This window comes from Trichosurus vulpecula, chromosome 7 (genome assembly GCF_011100635.1).
Source record: "Trichosurus vulpecula isolate mTriVul1 chromosome 7, mTriVul1.pri, whole genome shotgun sequence".
NCBI lineage: Eukaryota > Metazoa > Chordata > Mammalia > Diprotodontia > Phalangeridae > Trichosurus > Trichosurus vulpecula.
The window spans coordinates 72,213,577-72,234,234 of record NC_050579.1 but is presented as its reverse complement, the minus strand read 5'-3'; the positions used below and the strand labels follow the sequence as shown (position 1 = coordinate 72,234,234).

At 37.6% G+C, this 20,658-nt stretch overlaps 1 protein-coding gene across 2 annotated transcripts in view; it reads left to right on the top strand.

Moving 5' to 3' along the window:
• RTCA (RNA 3'-terminal phosphate cyclase) overlaps nt 1-19,283 on the top strand; it is a 29,930-nt gene extending 10,647 nt beyond the window's left edge. For both annotated transcript variants that reach the window (XM_036767741.1, XM_036767742.1), the window contains 8 exons: nt 2,643-2,766; nt 3,661-3,719; nt 5,486-5,627; nt 5,916-6,040; nt 7,074-7,132; nt 13,171-13,265; nt 13,770-13,874; nt 18,752-19,283. In XM_036767741.1, the coding sequence (XP_036623636.1) occupies nt 2,643-2,766; nt 3,661-3,719; nt 5,486-5,627; nt 5,916-6,040; nt 7,074-7,132; nt 13,171-13,265; nt 13,770-13,874; nt 18,752-18,853 (811 nt within the window). In that variant the 3' untranslated portion in view covers nt 18,854-19,283. The remainder of the gene's footprint in view (nt 1-2,642; nt 2,767-3,660; nt 3,720-5,485; nt 5,628-5,915; nt 6,041-7,073; nt 7,133-13,170; nt 13,266-13,769; nt 13,875-18,751) is intronic.
• Nucleotides 19,284-20,658: the final 1,375 nt, after the last annotated feature.

Sequence of the window (20,658 nt, the reverse complement as noted above, 5' to 3'; positions counted from 1 at the left end):
TTTCCTTAGTAAAGGTAACTTAAGAAGATTAAAAAATGTATTGTAACTGTATATACATGAGTAAAATTATTCCATTCACTTATAGAAGACAGGATAGTGTTTGAAATTCAGTAGTTATTCTGAATACCGGTTCTCTTGGGTAAAAGTCCCCTAATACCCAGCATATAGAGTTCCAGAGCTGGCAGGCACTTTAGCAATCATCCAGGTCAGCCTTTCTATCTTATAAATGATAAAACCAAAATCAGAGTAATAAACTGATTTTCCCAGAGTCACATAGCTGGTTTGTGGCAGACCTAGGACTGGATCCCAGGTCCATTGACTCCTAGTCATATCACGTGTTCTGTCCCATTATTCACTGAGTTAATGTGCATGTTTCATCTGTCCTCATATGCCCCCAGATCTTTGCCTCCCAAATACTCCTCTCCTGTGCCACCCTATACTAGAAAAAGTATTTGTTTTGGACTCATCTTGGGTTCAAAATCCTGGCTCTGCTACTTGCTAGTTATACCACCACAGTCAAGTTAGGTTATATCTCTGAATGTTAGTTTTCTGAGGATAATATTTGTATAGTATACCCTACAAGGTTATGAGAAAACATCTTTTCGGTTGAAAAACTTAAATTGAGTGGTTGTGATGAAATGTGTTATATAGCATATTTGATATTTGGAAATTAAATATCTAAACCACATTTTCAGTTTCCATGCAGCACATTTGTTATATAAACTCCTGATGCTTTTAGGTATTGTAATTCCTGCTTTGGGCATATTTCATTTTGAGCCTGTTTCTTTACTATGTAGACATGTCCCACCCTATTTGGATTAGCTATTTGGCCTTTTCATGGTTGCTAATTGTTCTCATTTAAGTTAGGTCTTCAAGAGTAGTCAGAAAAGCACTGAAGTGGTAAGTACATAGATCCTTTAGATATCACTAAGTCTTGCCAGGTCTGAGGGATTTGAATTTTTACACATTAGAACAGATTAAAGAGGCAGCATGGCTAATTGGATAGAAAGGCAGCCTCAAAGTGAGATATAACTGGGATCAAGTTTCTTAAGTCACATAACCTCTTAGTGCCCCAGGCAATTTTCTAATACAGTAAATGGAGGAGGATGAAGAAAGAGGAGAAACAAGCATTTATTAAGCACCAACTATACGCCAGGCAGTATGCTAAGCACTCTACAAATAATATTTCATTTTATCCTCACAACTACTTTGGGAGATAGGTGCTATTATTAAACCCATTTTACAGTTGAGGAAACTAAGGTAGATAGAGGTTAAATGACTTTCCCAGGGTCACACAACTAGTGAGGCCTGAGGCCAGATTTAAAATCAGCTGTTTTTGACCCAAGGCCAAGTGCTCTATCCACTATGCCATCTTGTTGCAGAGCAGGTGCCAGACTGCATTGGAAAAGTGAGTTACCTCTGCCACTAATACCATGGGCATTTAAGAGAATGTCAGATAGTATAAGATAGGATTCCTCATTTGTTTTTCTTTTTTCTCCAAAAATTTTTATTTTGATTGGTTATGAATTTTACATGTGCATGAGTTTTGCAGTTTTCATATGGAGCTTTAAAATTATGAACATAGGTATTTAATTTATTTCCTTGGTACTTAAGGCATTTTTCACACAGGAGCTTCTTTGATTTGAAAATTTTATTTATCTAGGCAGTATTTAACTTTTTTCCCTGTTTATTAGTATGAACTTGGCAAATATCAACAAAGAATAATGTAAAAAAAGAGAGTACTGTGTAAATGAAACCATGAATCTCCACTGCAGTTTTTTTTAATATTTCAAGTTTTACATGGTGGTTCCAATACTGCCTTGCTTGTCTGTATCCTCTTCTAAACTTCCTTTTCTCCTCTGTTTATTTTTTTAATGAGAACTAGGCTTTTTCTATTAAAAAACCTTTTCTTAAGGGAAATCTTCCTTTTTCAGCTGTTTAGAAAAGAACTCAGAAAAATATCTCATTTTACTGTTGAGGAAATTTAGGCTCAGGGATGTTAAATGACCTGCCCAGGATTCTCAGCCACTTGGCAAAACTGGGATTAGAATCTAGGTTTTGCACTGGAGTATGTAGAAGGGAGAGGTTTGACATTGATGCTTCAGAAAACTGAGGGAGAGTAACAAAATAAGCCTTTCTTGGTTGGTGGTCAGACCTCTAACATGTACTTTTTAGCGTTTGACTATCTTATGCTTTAAGCACCAATCAATCTCAGTGACAAAGACTTCTATACGTATCATTGTCTAATAGGAAACCCAGGTATAAGTCCAACATGTTGATGAATAAAGAGGCATGTCAGTGTATTGAAACTGAATCAAAAATCTGATTCTGTTAGCAAAACTATAGAGAAGAGGGACATATATCATTTGGACTATCTGGACATCTGTCTGCTTTTCGTCTCTTGTTTCTATCTCTATCTTACATTTTTCTAAGTGTGCTTATTTAAAGCTTCAGCTGAACATTTCAGTTCTCAGACCATTTTACTGTGTAAAATATTCAAACATTGAATTCCATGGAAAATGTTATGTTAAACTTTGTAGTCATTAAATCTTTCAAAAATTTATCTATTTTTATTTATGTATTTTTGAAAGTAAAATGTGATGGTTTATCATAGCATCATCTCTTTGCTGACTCCCACCTAGGAGCGTGTGCCTGTTGCTGCAGGTCTCCATGCCTTGCGTCCTCTTTGCTGCTTCTCCATCCGAGCTCCGTTTGAAAGGCGGCACTAATGCTGAAATGGCCCCACAGATAGATTACACGTTGATGGTAAGTGCCTTTCTCTCCATGTCAAAGCCATCAGATGGTTGTACACACTCTTCTGAACTGTGCTCTTTAAAATTGGCTTTTAATTTCATGATGGGTCTGGTGACCTAAGCTTTTGGGCTTAGCTTCAAGCCAAGACTGTAGCAGTACTTATACCGGATCACAGTCAACTTTTAAAGTAGAGGACTTTAACTTCGAATGTAATAATTTTGAGGTAGAAAAAAAAAGGCAGAATAGGTATCTTGGGGACTTCAAGGAATCCATTATTCTTGGCCTTGGATTGGTATTTTCTGATTGATGTGCCTGTGTTCTCTGTGAAGCCTCTGTCTCTGGTTCACAAATTGATTTCCTGGGCTACCACATCCCAGTCCTCTTCCCTATGTTCTCTTCAGCTTCATTCCCTTCCTTCTTCAGGGCATGCCTCTGCCTGCCATCACCTTCTCTTCTCCCTTTTCATTGTTATAGGCATTTAACTTTTTTCTGCTCTCTCTTCGTGCAGCGCCTTAGTGGAAACCTTTCTCCTGGCCTTGAGAAGTTTGTAGATTTACAAGTATAAGGGATAGGGAAGCTCCTGTACAGCTGTGTAGAGATAAGGCTTTTCTAAGAATATCACCTTACTTTGTTGGAATTTACCACAAGCCTACATGATCCTGGGCAAGTCACTTAAATCTGAGTCTGTTTTCTTATCTCAGCTCTAAATCTATGATTCTAAGAAAGTGTTAAAACTTTTAATTTTGGTAATATGTCTTTCATTTTATTCAAAATACTGAAATTCCCTAAGTATTTTTGCATGTGACATTTCCCTAAGCACTATTTTAATACTTTATAAAGGGATGGGCTTGTGGGCACTTAATAAATGTTTGATGGTTAAAATAACAAAACATATTAATTTTGTAGGTCTTCAAACCAGTTGTTGAAAAGTTTGGTTTCAAGTTTGATTGTGATATTAAAATGAGGTAGGTTGCATATTTAATATTTTCTAATTTTGCTCTCTTATTTACATTGGTCTTACTGGCATGGTGAATGAGATGCTTCTGTGCTTAGCAGTTACACTGGTCAGACATACTCTACAGTATAATTATGAACATGGCTAGAGTACTATCATTTTGTGACTAACCACTAGTTAGCACAGCGGGTAGAGCTCCAGGCCTGGAATCAAAGAGATCTAAGTTCAAATCTGGCCTTAGGTACTTACTAGCTATGTGACCCCAGGCAAGTCATTTAACCTCCCTGTCTCAGGTTCTGCAACTGTAAAATGGGAATAATAGTAGCACTTACCTTACAGGGTTGTGTAAAGTGCTTAGCATAGTGCCTGGTATGTAGTAGGTACTTAATAAATGCTTATTCCCTTCCCTAAATAGAGATTACATTTCTCGTAGGGTTCATTAATACTCGGAAAGGTAAGCCACAAGGGCATGTGGAATTTGAAGTTGTAGTGATGGTCACAATTGTATACAGTATTCATTGTGTAGCATAGGGTATAGATCCTTAATCAGGAAACTTGTACTTTGTGTCTTTTGGCCCCACAAAACAGTATCTTTGTCTTATCATTTAGCAACATTTAGATCCCATTATGTGCCAAACATTAGACCAGGGGTGGGGAACCTATGGCCTTGAGGTTACGTATGGCCCTCTAGGTCCTCAAATGGGGCCTTTGACTGAATCCAAACTTCCCAGAACAAATTCCCTTAATAAAAGGATTTGTTCTGTAAAACTTGGATTCAGTCAAAAGGCCACACCCAAAGACCTAGAAGTCCTTGAGGCCGAAGGTTCCCCACCCCTGTATTAGACTATCAACAAGCATTTATTAGGTATTTACCATATGCCAGGCACTGGGGATAAAAGTAAAAAGGAAACAGTCCCTGGCGTTAAGGACCTTATATTCTGCTAGAGACATAAAAATGTTCTCAAATAAATAGATACTGGAAACGTACAAAGAAGTACACAGTGATGGGGTATATACTGTTTACTATAGTCCACTGTGGAAAGAAGTCCCAGTCTTCATAATTAGGAAATTTAGAAAAAGTCATTTTTTTCTTCACATTCTTGTTACAGGCATTGAAAAAAAGAGGACAAAGTGGAAGGTGACTCTAGACAAAGTTTTTTTTTTCATTTGTCGTGATATAATTGGGAGTAGTTTCACAGAATGATCAAAGACTTAGACATTATTTTGAGATTGCCTTCCATTATCCCTAAGCTTGGTGGTAGTGATGAAGAATGAATTTTTGACTCTGCTTTAAATTAATTTTAGTTTCATTGTTAGAGGCAGCATGATGTAATGGACAAAATGATGGGGCTTGGAGTAGGAACACCTGGATTCAAATCCTACCTTGAACACTACCTTGACCCTAGGCAACTCCCTTAATGCTTCAGCCAACTCCATAGGATCTACCTACTCAGTCAGAGTGGTTGCCTTGTGCTTTAGTGGAGGTAATTCCTACACCAGGAATCCCATTTCCTCTCCCTCCCCTTCGCTGCCCCCTCCCCCCCAAACACATACTTTTGATATCACAGGGTCTTTGCATTTTTTTATTGCATGACTAATGTAGCTGATCTACCGCAAGGATATAATGCTTCAATATTTTGTCATCATTGCTGTTTTAGCAGTTTTAGAACTATTCATTGGTGATGTTCAGATACCATTTGTCTTTTATTCAGCTGTCACTGCCTTGTTTTTTTGTCCTGGAATGTGGTTACATGTGATCTTGTATGCTTTTCTTAGGGGCTACTACCCTAAAGGTGGTGGTGAAGTAGTTGTCCGAATGTCACCAGTTAAACAGCTGAACCCAATAAATTTAACTGACCGTGGCACAGTGACCAAGATATATGGAAGAACATTTGTTGCTGGTGTTTTGCCATTTAAAGTAAGTATCTCAGATGTTACAAGCATGTGTATTTCTTGGTAAATGGCATGTTACCTGTTCTTTGAAATTATTGGAATAGCTGTTTATTTTTGATAAATCTTTTCATGATATAATAGCTAATTTTTAAGGAAAATTAGCTTTTTGCACTTGAGCATTGATTCTGAATTATGTATATAAAAGTTGTTAATTACTTTAATTATCCTTGATGGCTTGAAAAGAATTGTCAAATTAACCAGTGATTTATTTCAATTTTACTGTAACTGTTGCCTTTCTGTCTTACCAAATTAGATAGCAAAAGATATGGCAGCAGCAGCAGTGAGATGCATCAGAAAGGAAATCAGGGATCTGTACGTTAACATCCAGCCTGTTCAGGAACCTAAAGAACAAGCCTTTGGCAATGGAAATGGAATAATGTGAGACAAGACACTAATCTCTTCCTGTGTCACTAGTTTAGAGTTATGAAATAATTTTCCTATTTAAAAAAGTATGAGAGTAGTGTTTTTGAAAAGACTTGTTGAAAGTATTCTAGCTTAATATAAAAATATATGTAAGGTTTAACAAGAAAAGTTCATTCCAAGAATTTTGTAGTTTCTAAAACTTGAGATTCTTGTGAGAACTTTGCCATTGTTATGATAAGAGGCCTCTGATTTGTTTAGAGAATTTCATTTTTAATGGATCTTATTAGCAGTTGGTCTTTAAAAAGAATCCAGAAGGAAACTTTTCCAAATGCTTTTAATGTAACTTGGTTGAGAAGTCATTTTGTAAATACCTAAGGTGATGAAGACTTTTTTCAGGCCGAGAATGGCTATCCAATAAAAAGGGGACTGGGTCAAAGTTTAGAAAGTTTCTTAAATTGATATACTTGAAGAGTAAAAGTGCCCTTCAGGTGAGCATTTATTTACATTTAGTGCCTATGCTGTGATCTTTTTAGATTACTCTTAATTAAGGCTTTTTAAAGTAAATATTCTATTTATGATACTATCCATAAACTGAAAAAAAAATTTCCCACAAATTTCCATATAAAAGACCTTTTTATCTGAGATAATCTTAGTCTGCTTTATAACCATTTTATGTCATCCCATTCTGACTTTGTGTTTTATTTTTTGTTCTCCTTAACAAGTCAGTTATTATCCTGAAGGAGAAAATGCTCCATATGTAGATCCTGATTAAAATCTGGCCAATTTCCCCTGCTTAAAAAAAAAGTCCCCAGGAATACTTATATCAGTGGTCAAGGCCATTTTTCAGTTAGTTGCATTATGGGGTGCCTATGCATATAAACTTAGGGTACCTCATTATTTTTTGATAAGGATTCAGGTTTAAGTTTGACTTATTTGGTTTAAGTTTGATTCTATCTATTTAGTGATAACAGTGTACTGTTATATTTGCCAATAATTTTAAAGGATATTTATAATATAATGGAATTGACATTTTTTAATTTCTATGCAGCATTGTTGCTGAGACATCAACAGGTTGCTTGTTTGCTGGATCATCACTTGGTAAAAGAGGTACAGATAAATAAGAGAGCCACAGTTTTAAATGTTGCAGTCAAACAAAAATAGTTGCGAAGAAAGAAGTCTGAAATTTAGTAGAATGGAGATGGATATGATAGTCTAATGTTTTTTAGAATTATATTGCTGTTTAAAATCAATCATAATTTAAAACAGTACTTTTTTGAAAGGGAGATTATTTTCTTGGCATAAGAACCGAAATGTTATAGAAAATGAGGGTGGGTGTGTGTGTGTGTGTGTGTTTGTGTGTGTAAAGTCGTCAGTTTGGATTTGGTTAAAAAAAATTAATATTCAGTTTCATAAGGTCATGGATTTAGCCTTGGAAGAAACCTTTAAAGTTTTCTAGTCCAGCTCCCTGATTTTATAGTTGAAGAGACTGAAGCCTAGGAAAGTTTAAATGGTTATTCCAGGACACAGTAGATAGTGACAGAGCCACAATTTGAATCCTGTGCCTTGGGCCACTGCTGTACTCTTTTGATACATTTGCTAACTTTGTGACCCTGGGTAAGACACTTAGCCTCTCTGAGCCTCAGTTTTCTCATATGTAAAATTAGCAGATTGGACTAGATTACCTCTAAGATCCTCTCTGTTCCTGTTATTGACAACTGATGATTTTTTTCCCCATAAAATAACTTAAAAAGACATATTAGTAGCCTGACAAGGAGAGACCTCAAACTGAAGGTTACTGTGTATAAAAATTTAAGAATCCTTTCATCATAAGCCTGTTTAAGATGGAATGTTTTGTAGTAGCTCTAATATATTGAGCGGGCAGCCAAACGCATTTTACTCAGTAGGTAAAAAATACAATGTGTATTACTTCTAATTGACCTAGCTTAAAACCTCATTTAGGCAACAAGTATTTGTTGAGCAGTCACTGTACGTGCAACTCTGTGCTAGTTAGTAAGGCACATTTTCTGCCATCAAGGATCTTGTAATCTAATTGGAAAAGCAAGTAGAGCACATACATAGAATTGACTAACAATTCAGTATATAAATAAGTTCCTAATTAATGGTGCAGTGCTATAAGAATTCAGAGAGAGAGAGAGAGACAGAGCTCATTTGGGGCTTACAGTGATTAGGGGAGGCTTTATGCAAGAAATTGTATGTGGACTGAATGAGTATGAATGGATGGGGTTTAAAATGGTAAGAGAGAATGGAGCTGAATATTTTGGGTGAGGGTTATGACTTGAAGAAAGACATATTCAAGTGGGAATGAATAAAGCATTTTCAAGGAATTGTATGAGTACTAGGTCAACTGGAACTACAGGTTTGTGTTAGGCAATTGTGAGAAGTAAGTTTGGACAGGTGGATTAGGACCAGATCATGAAGGATCTTGACTGCCTAAGTTAAGAAGCTTAGATCTAATTAGCAAGGCAATAGGGAGCCATTGACAATTTTTGAGGAACTAAATGAATTATTAGTAGAACTACCACAGTGCCTGGCATATATTAGACACTTGTTAGAAGCTTGTTGGTAGATGAGCCAAACAAATGTCTAGTTAATTTCTATGAAATATTAACAGATGAGGATAGGTTATGGCAAAGGGAGGTTGCTTCTCAGAAAGTCTTGTAATTTTAGTGGTGGTCATAATTTTTCCAATAACTAGCTCAATAGTGCTGGGCACTTAATCTATTTGGGCTCCAGTTTTTTCATTTATAAAAGGAGGGTTGGACTGGGTGATCTCTTAAGAATCAAGTCTTAGATCTTAAATGCAAATTTTTAGTGGTCTCTAAGATCTAAGCCTTTTCTGATAGACTACAAAGTTGGACTGAATCTATAAAGATGAGATTGAATAGGGATAGTAGAGTCTTATGCTTGGGTTCAAAAAGTCACCTTTATAAATACAAAACTTGGGAATTGTGGATAGATAGAAAAAGATCTGGGGGTATGAGTAACATGCAAGCTCAGCATGAATCAATTGTGATAAGGCAGCCGGGAAAACTAATGCAGGTTTCATTTAGAGAAGCCTATTATCTATGACTAGGAGAGTAATCACCTTACTGTTCTCTGACCTGGCCAAGCCACATCTGGAGTATTCTGTTCAATTCTGGCACCACATTTTAGGAAGGACATTGATAAGCCAGAGATCATCCAGAGGAGGACAACCAAGATGCTGAATGGCTTCATGTTCATGTCATTGAGCATTGGTTGAAGGAATTGGGAGTGGGGGTTGTTTAACCAAAAGAAGACTTTGGTGTGCATAATATCTGTCTTTAGGGGTTGTCATGTGGAAGAGAGATTAGATCTATTCTACTGGGCTCCATTGGGTGGTGGGACTAGAGGCCCCTGGTGGAAGTTGCAAAGTATTTCATTTGTATTCTGTACTTACTTATCTGTGGGCCTCTTGTGTGCCCCCAATAGAATGTGAACTCCTTGAGTTGGGACAAGGACTAGTTTACCTTTGTCATTGTATCCCCAGCACCAGTATAAGACTGTGCACATAGTAGGTGCTTAATAAACTGTCATTAAATTGAATAGTGTGGATCCTTGTTCAGGTACATTCTGATGGATGGTTTCTTAACGTTATTTCAAATTTGAGATTCTTTGTGTGATCTTTTCCAACTTTAACATTGTATAATTCTAGTGGAGATGAAACATACAGTGGGTTCTAGCTGCTTCTGAACTTTTGTATACTCTTCAAAACCCTTCTTTAGCCAAGTCAAATTTTATTGCCAAAAACCAGTCAGCTAAAATTATGATTATACCATCAGTAAATGAAGTCACTATTCCTCATTTCCATCTCCTCTAGTGTATTTGGCCGGTACTATTTGAATTCGTTGTGTATTTATCCTGAGGCCTTCCTTGAGTCCTGGGAACTATTTCTTGATGTTTATTTTCAATGGGCTAGAAGTTGTAGTTAAACTTCCTTTAGGTTGTATTTAATTGGATTATTTTTTATTGGCACTTCATATGGCATGGTTTATGTTTAGAAACTTGCAGAACTACCAAGGATTTAGTGTTAATTTGCAAAGAATAAGATTTCAAAAGTTATAACTGTTATTATTGTGTTATTTAGTCATTTTGCAGTGATGTCCCACTCTTTGTGACCCCATTTGGGGTTTTCTTGGCAAAGACTGAGTGGTTAGCCATTTTCTTCTGCAGCTCATTTGACAGATGAGGAAACTGGGGCAAACAGAGTTAAGTTACTTGCCCAGAATCACACAACTAGTAAGTGTCTGAGGCCATATTTGAACTCAGGAAGATGAGTCTTCCTGACTCTAGGCCTCGCACTCTATCCACTGTGCCACCTAGTTGTCTATATTATTATTGTGACCCTTTAGCTTATTTGGGTAAGAATGTAATTCTAATGAAATCTTGTTCAAGAATTCAGTATACTCTCTTCCACAGCCATTTTGTAAATATATACCATTAGTTGTAACATAGCTTTCATGTGAATAGGACTTGACACTTTTAACAAAGCACTTTGCTCACAACAACCTTCTAAAGTAGGTTGTACAAATATTGTCCCAGTCTTAAAGATAAGAAAACCAAGGCTCAGGAAGGTTAAATGATTTGGCCATGGTGATGTTCCCATGACTAAAACCCTAGTCTTCTGCTTTCCAACAGTGTTCTGTCCATTTCATCCCACAGGGCTGAGCGAGGGAAGCATGCTTAGTACTACCTATTGCCACATGTTGCCTTATTCTTAACATAGTCTTCTTTGAACTCTCCTTCCCTCTTAGTCAGATCTTAGCAAGATTTCAAAAGCCAGCTGGAGTCTTTTCTTCAGGAAGCTTTCTCTGACTACTCCAACCCCTCTTACTGTTAGCCTTCATACACTTAGGTTGAACTTATAATCATTACTGCAGTCTGACATTGCATTTTTTTCCTTTAATTTACTCATTTGTATTTTTTCCACTGCATGTAAATTCCTTGTAGGCAGGGATCATGCCTTCTGCGTCTTTCACGTTCTGTATAATACCTAGTACATTGTTGAGCTTGTGCTTGGGAGATGATGGAACGGAGGCCAGTGTGCAAAGAACAATAGCTCTAGGGTCATGGTGAACATTGTTGTATTAGAATTGCCTTTTCCATGAATGGATGTTTTATATTTTTCTTATGAGGCAATTCCATAAACTTAAAGCTAAGGAGGGCAGTTTATTTCGAAATTCCATGTCTTATGGGAACACTTGTGGGCCCTGATGTAATCAAGGGAATTTCTTAATAAACCGACCTTGGGGCAAGTCACTTGACATCAGTGTCTTCATCTCTCAGATAAAGGGTGGGTGTTGGTCTTGATGAAATCTGAGTTTCCTTTCAATTCCAGCCTTCTGGGATTCTAAGTTTGGGGGCTTAGATTCTTATCCAGTTCTGCCACTTAAATAGAAAAGTGATTTGAGTAAGTTAGTCAACAAACATTTACATGCACCTTTTTTGTGCCAGGTATAGTCCTAAACACGGGATACAAAGAAAGGCAAAAATGTGGCCCTGTTCTCAACAAACTTACAGTCTAACGGGGGACAACACCATATATACAAGATGTATTCAGCATAAATGGAAAATTAAGAGGGAAGGCAGTAGTTGGGGAAGGCCTGAAGAGAGAGGAAAAGGCCTCTTGCAGAAGGTGAAATTTGAACTGAGTCTTTAGGGAAGGCAGGAGGCTGAGGTATAGAGGGAAAGCATTCCAGATATGAGGGGCAGCCAGTGAGAAGGCAGAGTCAGGAGATAGAAGTGTCATGAGTGAGAAATGTCAAGGTGTCCAGGGTAGCTGGATTGTAGAGGAGTGAGGGAGATGTAAGCATAAGAAGATAGTAAATCTAGGAAGGGGCCAGATTTTGAAGGGCTTTAAAAGCCAGATAGAATTTTCTATTTGATCCTGGAAGGAATAGGGAGCCCCTGGAGCTTACCGAATTTGGTGTGTGTAGGGAGAAATAATATGATTACACCTGTGCTGTAGAAAAATTACTTTGGCTTCTCAGTGGAGAATGGATTAGAGTGGGAAGAGATGACTTAGAAAGACCAATTAGAAGGTTTTTGTGAGAGTCTAGGCCCAAGGTGATCAGATGGTGGCTGTATGAGTAGAGAGAAGAGGATGTATATGAAAGACATAGTGTAGAAGCAAATGACAAGCCTTGATAACAGATGGGATATATAGGCTGAAGCAGGTGAGGAATGACACCAAGGTCATGAGCCCGATTGACTGGGAGGATGGTGGTATCCTTGATAGTAATAGGAAAGTTGGGAAGAGGGGAGTGTTTAAGGTAAAATAAAAGAGTTTTGGACACACTGAGTTTGAGATGCCTATGGAACATCTAGTTCAAGATGTCCAAAAGATAATTTGTGTTGCTGGATTGGCCCTTTTTTCCAGGTCTGAAGCCTCTGGCCTAGCACATCTTTCTACTTTGAAAAACCTTAGGGAAGATTTAGCATACATTTGAGCTAAGAGAATTTTTACCTGTTGGGGGTTTAAGTGATACTTGGAATGTACTGTTTTCCCTCACTATATAGCATGTAAGCTCCTGAGAGCAGGTACTATTTTGTTGCATATTGTCAATGTCATTAACACAATAACTGACACATAACAAAGTTTTGTTGAATAAACTATGCTGTTTTACATCTTAGTGTCTGATCAGGCTAAGTCTTCAACATGATGTGATGGCAGTTGAAATGGAGGCAAATTATAATAGGCCAAACTTTGTAATCAAGAGCTATAAATTACGATCATTTGGATAAGACCAGAGGAATTTTCTCCTCTGTGCATGTCAGGATTGAAATATCGAATGTCCTAAAAAACTTAGTGCAATTATAATCTTCAAACTTGTATTATAGGTAAATACATGTATTGTGTATGTAAACTTCTATGTAGGTTTAAAGCTTAAAACTACAGTAAGACTCTTGGGATGCCCCGTATGTCTATATCTATCTATCCATCTATCTATCTATACCTGCCAGCCTCCCATAAGAGAATAGGTGAAAATGAAGTCTCCAGGTACTGACTGAATCAGCCCCTAAAGATCAAAGGCATGCTGACTTCTTGACTACTGATTTTTTACCTGTTGTGGTGCCAATTAACTCACCTGCACTCTCTGTCTTAGGCATATCTGCTGACAAGGTTGGAATTGAAGCTGCAGAGATGCTGCTGGGAAATCTGAGACATGGGGGAGCTGTGGATGAGTATCTGCAGGACCAGGTAATTTCACATACCAACAGTACAGCAGAATGGAAAGAACACTGGATGTGGGGCCAAAAGGCATGGGTTAGTAGCATCTGTGTGACATTGGTGAAATCACTTATCTCTGAAGATCCTCTGTTTCCTCGTTCTTAAAACAGAGATGATAATATATTAACTAACTTAAAGGGTTATGATGTAGCTCAAATAAGCTAATGATATTAAACACTATAAACAACCACATGAATGTAGCTACTTTTATTTCTCTTGTTGTTATGTAAAAGTAAGCTATTATTAGTATTCCTACCTAGTATACTCAGATTTTCACATAATTTTTAAAAACTAGACTTGGCTTAAATCATTCATCAAGAAAATTTGAAATGATCAATTTTTTTTTTTTTACAAATACACATTTATTTTAATTCACTCTTTCTGGTATCAATTTTTTAATGGAGAAAGGGTAGAGTTGCATCATTGGTATTATTAGTTTTGTGAAGTTTTCCTCTTTGTTGTTATTTTATACAGCTGATCATTTTCATGGCCTTGGCCAGTGGAGTCTCCAGAGTAAAAACAGGACCAATTACACTCCATACACAAACTGCCATACATTTTGCTGAACAACTAACAAATGTGAGTGTATATTGATGAAGACTACTTGGTTTTATGGTAGCTATTATTTGGAATGATTTTGAATAATGGGATAATATACTTTCAGGATCTGTGATTTCATTCACGGGGGTACTCCATCCATTGATACAGGTTGCAGCTTCCTACCTCCATAATTCATCACCCAGCAAACAACCAGTCCTGTCCTGAGTCATTTTTAACTGGAGCACAGAACACATACGTATTGGTTCCCAGAGTAATAGGATACTTAAGAAATGTGTTCTGATGATAACTTTCTAGAAATAGAAATCTGACTAGATCCAGTGGTTGGTTTTAGAATGTTTAGAGTGCTTTAATCTAATATATACTTCCTTTCCCCCTCCATACCACATGCTTGTATTTCTTAGTGATATATGTGAAATTTTTATAAAGGGTTTCATAAGTGTTATGGCATTATGTAGTCCACCTGAAATTTGTCTCAGCTTTACATTCCAAAACACTGCAGCATGATGTGCAGGGCTTCTTAAACTTTTTCCACTTGCAACCTGTCCAGTGTGCTTCTTAAAGAAGCGCTGGATTGTAGAGGATAGAAAGCCAGCATAGGAACCAAGAAAACCTGGGTTTAAGTTCTGCCTGTCTCATATACTGGCTAAGGAAACAGTATGGGCAAGCCACTCAACCTCTTGGTACCCTAGACCAGAGGTGTCAAATTCTTGAACCAGATTAAAATGTCATTGGGAAATGTTTAACAAAATAAAAATACAGTACAACAAAGATAATGTTAATTTGTGGTTTTCTAAATCAATATGCAGCCTGTAGGATGTTGCTGTCTAAGACTAAGTTGTAAAAAAGGTGCTGGCCTGCATTGGTAGAGTTTCTTCTCCTGGAGGTTGAAATCATTAGTCTGCTCTCTCTCTCTCTCTATCCTGGCTTCTCCATACTACACCTCTTTTAGTCAGTAAACATTTGTTAATTCCGTACTATGTGCCAAATACTGTGCTAAGTGCTTAGCATACAGATCCAAAAAGATAGTCCTTGCAACCTAATGGGGGAAAATAACACACAAAAGGAAGTTGAAAAGGAGGGTAGGTGAGAGTCCAAAGCAACAGACAGACCTTGTCTGATTCAAATCTCATTGTCTTCCATTTTTTCATTCCTTTGGTTCTGTTTTATAATATCTTGATTTCTCATAAAGTCACTAGCTTCCACTTGCTCCAATCTAATTTTTAAAGTAGTATTTTCTTCAGTGGTCTTTTGGACCTCCTTTTCCATTTGGCTAATTCTGCCTTTCAAGGCATTCTTCTCCTCATTGGCTTTTTGGAGCTCTTTTGCCATTTGAGTTAGTCTGTTTTTTAAGGTGTTGTTTTCTTCAGTGTATTTTTCAGTATTTTTTTGGGTCTCCTTTAGCAAGTCATTGATTTGTTTTTCATGGTTTTCTCGCATCCTTCTCATTTCTCTTCCCAATTTTTCCTCTACTTCTCTAACTTGCTTTTCTAAATCCTTTTTGAGCTCTTCCATGGCCTGGGACCAGTTCATGTTTTTCTTGGAAGCTTTTGGTGTAGGCTCTTTGACTTTATTGACTTCTTCTGTCTGTATGTTTTGGTCTTCTTTGTCAGCAAAGAAAGAATCCAAAGTCTGAGACTGAATCTTGGTGTGTTTTCGCTGCCTGGACATATTCCCAGCCAACTAACTTGACCTTTGAGTTTTTCAGTGGGGTATGACTGCTCGTAGACTAGAGAGTTCTATGTTCCACATTTGGGGGGGAGGTGTCAGCTCTGCCAAACCAGTACTGCTCCTTCCCCAACCCCCAACCCGGACTGGGCTTAGATCTTCAGCAGGCTGTGCACTCCTGCTCTGATCCGCCACTTAATTCCTCCCCATCTGATTCAAATCTCAGTGCATAGTTACTAGGGTTTAACAAAGTCCCAACATCTGGGTTTGCAAGCTGGAGGGCTCTTAACTACAGCTGCCCAGAGTTCAAAGGAGGACAGATCAACCTGGATGGTTCCCTACTCACCTTCTTAAAAGGCGGCTTTGGGAGCTCATGGCTCCATGTCCGATCAGAGGGGCAGAGGTTGCTGATGAGGTGTGAGTACCAAGGCTGTGAATCTATAAATGCGATGGGAGAACCTTATGTAGGCCAGTTGATAAGCAGAGTACTCAAGCTTCATTTATTCATTAAACACTCAACCCTGCTAAATTAGAAACACTTATGGAAAATTATTCCATAACTTGTGAATGCTTGTGAATAAGCATTTCTTTTTGTTTGTTTGATTTGTTTTAAATTTTATTTTGTTCTGAACTTAAGAAATAAAATAAAGCATTTCCATAACATAGAATAAAGGAGAAGGTAATGTAAAAACTGCAAATCTATTATGTACAGTTTGCTATTCCTTTTAAATATATAACAAAGTTATCATTTAACTTTTTTTCTTCTCCCCTCCCCACAGCGATGGCCATTAGACACTAAGTGTGTGTGTGTGTGTGTGTGTGTGTGTGTGTGGGTGTATACACACATATACACACACACATATATGTAAATCCATACTGTACATACTTTTATTTATCATTTCTTTCTCTGGATACAGATAGTATCTTCCTTCTTATGTCCTTTATAGTTAATTTGGGTATTTATAATAATCAAAATGACAGTCACTCAGAGTTGTTCTTAAAACAATATTGCTGTTACTGTATACAACGTTCTCTTGGTTCTACTCATTGTACTCTTCATTATTTCGTGCAAGTCTGTTTTTTCTAATACCATTGAGCTCATAATTTCTTACAGTAATATTTCATCACGATCATATACCACAACTTGTTCAGCCACTTCCCAGATGACAGATTCTCTGTGACCCCATTTGAGGTTTTCTCAGCAAAGATACTAGAGTGGCTTGCCATTTCCTTCTCCAGCTCTGAATAAGCATTTCTTAACTAGCTGTCTTGTGCCAGAATTGCAGAATTTGAGAGCGTGAAGGGACCTCAGAGGTCATCTGGTCTGACCTATACACAGAAGCACCTCCACTCTCATATACACTGTGACTGGTTGACCAGCCTCTACTTGAAGACCCATCAAGGAGTGGAAGATTCCACTACTTCTCAATGCAAGCCATTCCACTTTGGACAGCTCTAAGTTCTAAGGCTTTTTTCCTGATACCAATTTGTTCCCTTTGCAACTTCTCATTGCTCCAGGTTCTGCCCTCAGGGTTGAAAAGTGAGAGGAGAATGGAGTCGAGGAGTATTTGCAGACAGCTTTTTTTCCTATGAGTTTGGCCTGAAAGGAGGAGAGATCAGGGTTTCATTTGTCTTTTTTTATCCCCAACTGCCTAGCACAATGTCTTGCCCATGTATGTTAATTAATGTAAGACTTGAAGGAATTAAATGTCAGTTAATCCCAACTTTATCTTTTTATTTAATCAACAAACATTTATTCAGCACTCACTATGTCAGGCATTGTATTAGGCATTTGGCAGAACCATAGTCCTTACACTTAAGGAGCTCTTATCTTCTAATGGGGGAACAAAATGCAAACAACCATGTGCATACAAAATATATACTGTGTTAGCAGGAGATGATGTCAAGAGGGAACAGGTGGGGGAGGGACTGTGGGGAGGAGGAATCAGGAGATTAGTATTGGGTCTTGAAAGAATCACTTAAATCTTTTATGTGGTATCTTGTTTTGATAAGTGGCTTGGTGTCAGGGTCAGTTTTATTCAGGCATTTGAAAAAGTGATAGGAATTAGAGTGTAATCATAACTTGATGTGAAAGAAATATAAACAGTTCGGCCTAATCTGCTAGTATAGGCAAATGTTATATAGAATTTCAGCTTGGTAGTAGGTTGGTCCCCAGTGAGAGTGCCCCAGACAACCTAAACTGTTTAACCTTTTTATCAGTTAGGCATAGATGGGCTCTTCAGCAGCTTTGCAAGTGACACAAAACTGAGAGGTATAGCTAGCATATCAGATGGTAGGATTCAAGATCCTGACAGGCTTGACTGAGCAGGGGGTTCAAAGCCAATAAGAGAAAATAGAATAGGGATAAGTGTAAAGTCCCATGCTTAGGCTTAGAAAATGAGTTTCACAAGTACAGAATGAGAGTGGGGCGGGGGACAGACATGGTTAGCATTTCTTTGAAAATGACATAAGGGTTTTAATTAAACTACAGTTTGAATATGATTCATTAATATCCTGTAATATAGCAACTAAAAAAGCTAATGCCTTCCTGGGCTATGTGGAGAGACATAGTATTCAGGACTGACTGGTGAAATTATATTTCTGCTTTTTTTTGCTCTGGTCAGACTACATCTGAAGTGTTTTACTTAGAACTATGTGCCCCATTTTGGGGTAGATGTTGTTAAGCTGGAGGATGTCCAAAGGAGGACCATCTAAAGGTCACTTGAAAATATGGGGATTGTTAGGCTGGCAGAGAGAAGACTTAGGCTGGACCGGATGGCTTTTTTCAGATACTTGAAGCTCTGTCAACATGGAAGAGGCACTATGCCACCAGGAACAATAGGTAGCAGTTGCAAAGAGATAAAGAGAGGCTTGACGTCAAGGAAAATTTGGCAGGAATTAGAGCTGTCCTAAAGTGCATTAGCCTGCTTCAGGTGGTAGTGGGTTTTTCCTTTATTGGCGGTCTTCAAGTAGAGAGTGGATGAACACTTGTTGGGCAGTAGTGGGGATTCCTTTCCAGTATGGCTTAGACTCAGTGGCTGCTGAGGTTTCTTCCAACTCTGGAATGTTTTAAAAGGGATTTTAAATCTGATAATTCTCTTGATCTTTGTAGCTTCATCAAAAAAAATAAGAGTGTTATTAGCACCTGTTTACTTTGTAGGAAATTAAAGGATTGTCATCTGACTCTCCTAATATAAATTATATACTAAATTTTGTTTTTCTTGTTTTAGGCCAAATTTACTGTGAAAAAGTCAGAAGATGAAGATGATTCCTCTAAAGAAACTTACACTATTGAGTGCCAAGGAATTGGGATGACAAATCCACATTTGTAGGATGTTTGCCTTTTTTATGATACCTCCATGATGGATTGCACTAACTTTTAGTTGATAAATAGTACATGATGGTGAACGGGGAGTAATTTATCAAATGAATGAGCTTAACTTTAGAGATGAAGTACGGTGTTCTTGGTTTGTTTAGAAAAAGCTTTACCTGATAAATCTTTCCATGAATGTTTACTGAGATGTGTATAATGACTGTTAAAATTCAAAGACAAATGCTTGAGACTGGAGAGCTAATTTCTGTATGAACATCTTGAAATGAGACCTGTGTTGCACCAAAAAGATGTGTGCTTTGAAATGGTTCTTTTCTATGCTATCCCGTAGGCACAGGAATGTCTCCTTAATTAACTTGTATCTAATCTCTGTATTCAGTTTGCTGAAATCTCATCTAAAGAATACTAATAAAGCAATTCTAGGCAATGAACTAATTATTTGTTCTTATTGGTAAACTTTAAAACGGTATTGCTTCATTCTGGTTGCACGTGGTAAATAATAAGTACTCAAATGAAACAAATTTCATAACAGATAGTTTACACTGTGCCGCCTTAGGTAGTAAAGCACTTGGATTCTTCTTGGACTCCATCCGAGGAGGTTTAGTTAGCAAAATTACTGGAAAGGTAACATAAAAGGACCTAAGTCTTAGACCCATGAGGATGATAGAGCCCCATTGGAAGAAAATTCTTAAATAAGACTGTCACAGTGTTGGTGAAAAGATCATTTGATGGTCTATGTTAGTGATCTTGTACTGTTGATAACATTTCCTTCTACGTGAAATAGGAATATGTAGTATGTTCTTTTGGCCTGACATCTCATAAGGAAAAATGAGATGTGGATGTGGACATTTTAAAATCCCTTAGGCAAAGGAGGCTCTGTTAACATTCAGCAAACAAGTAGAGCTCATTAGGTACCAGGTGAGGTAGAAAGTTCAAGAAGAGTCACATAAGCAAAAAACATGGCAATTCTTACTTAGGGGAAGTGGGTTGCACATCATAGACTCTCAGAGTTGGAGGGGGACTCAGCAGCCACTTAGTTCAGTATACACCTGAACAACAATTCACAATACAACATACACATTAAGTAGTCATCCAGCCTTTGCTTCCAGACCTCACTAGAGGTAATACCTCTACCTCCAGCAAGGTCTTCAAGCAGCTCACTTCACTTTTATATGGTTCAGATGTTAGCGATTTTTTCATCCCCCTGTACTTTGCAGCTTGGGCCTGGAGATAGATGGGGGGTATTCCTTCCTTTCTTTTTTCCTCCCTAAAGCATAGCACCCTAAGATTGGCTCATTCTTTCCACAGGCAGGAAATTCTCTATCATGTCATCATGAAATCTTAGTTGTAGGTTGGCAATTCAATTTGTGTATGCTACAAATTTATGTAAGACCAGTTTTTAATTTGGATCATATATTTTTGTCACTTTAAATTTTAAGCATCAGTGATTTGTTATGAGTATTCATGCAGATCACAATCAATCAATAATAGATAATTTGAGAATTGCCGGGCCAAGAAATCCATTACCCAGTAGCCAAATCGCCAATAAACCTATCTTCCAACTTAGCTATGCCAGTCTTTGGATAGCAACTATTTGGTCCATTGCTGGACCTATGCTTGAAGCCTTTCCATCTTTAGGATATGCTAAAGCTGGGGTGGCCTCCATGCAACGATGGTATATGGGAAGAGGAGCTCTGTAAAGATTCTCTTCACAGTCATAAGTAATCTGCCTACGTAGACTCGTACATGCATGACACTGATATTTATGGCCAAAAGCCTACTCCAGGATAAGCCAAGGAATGTGTA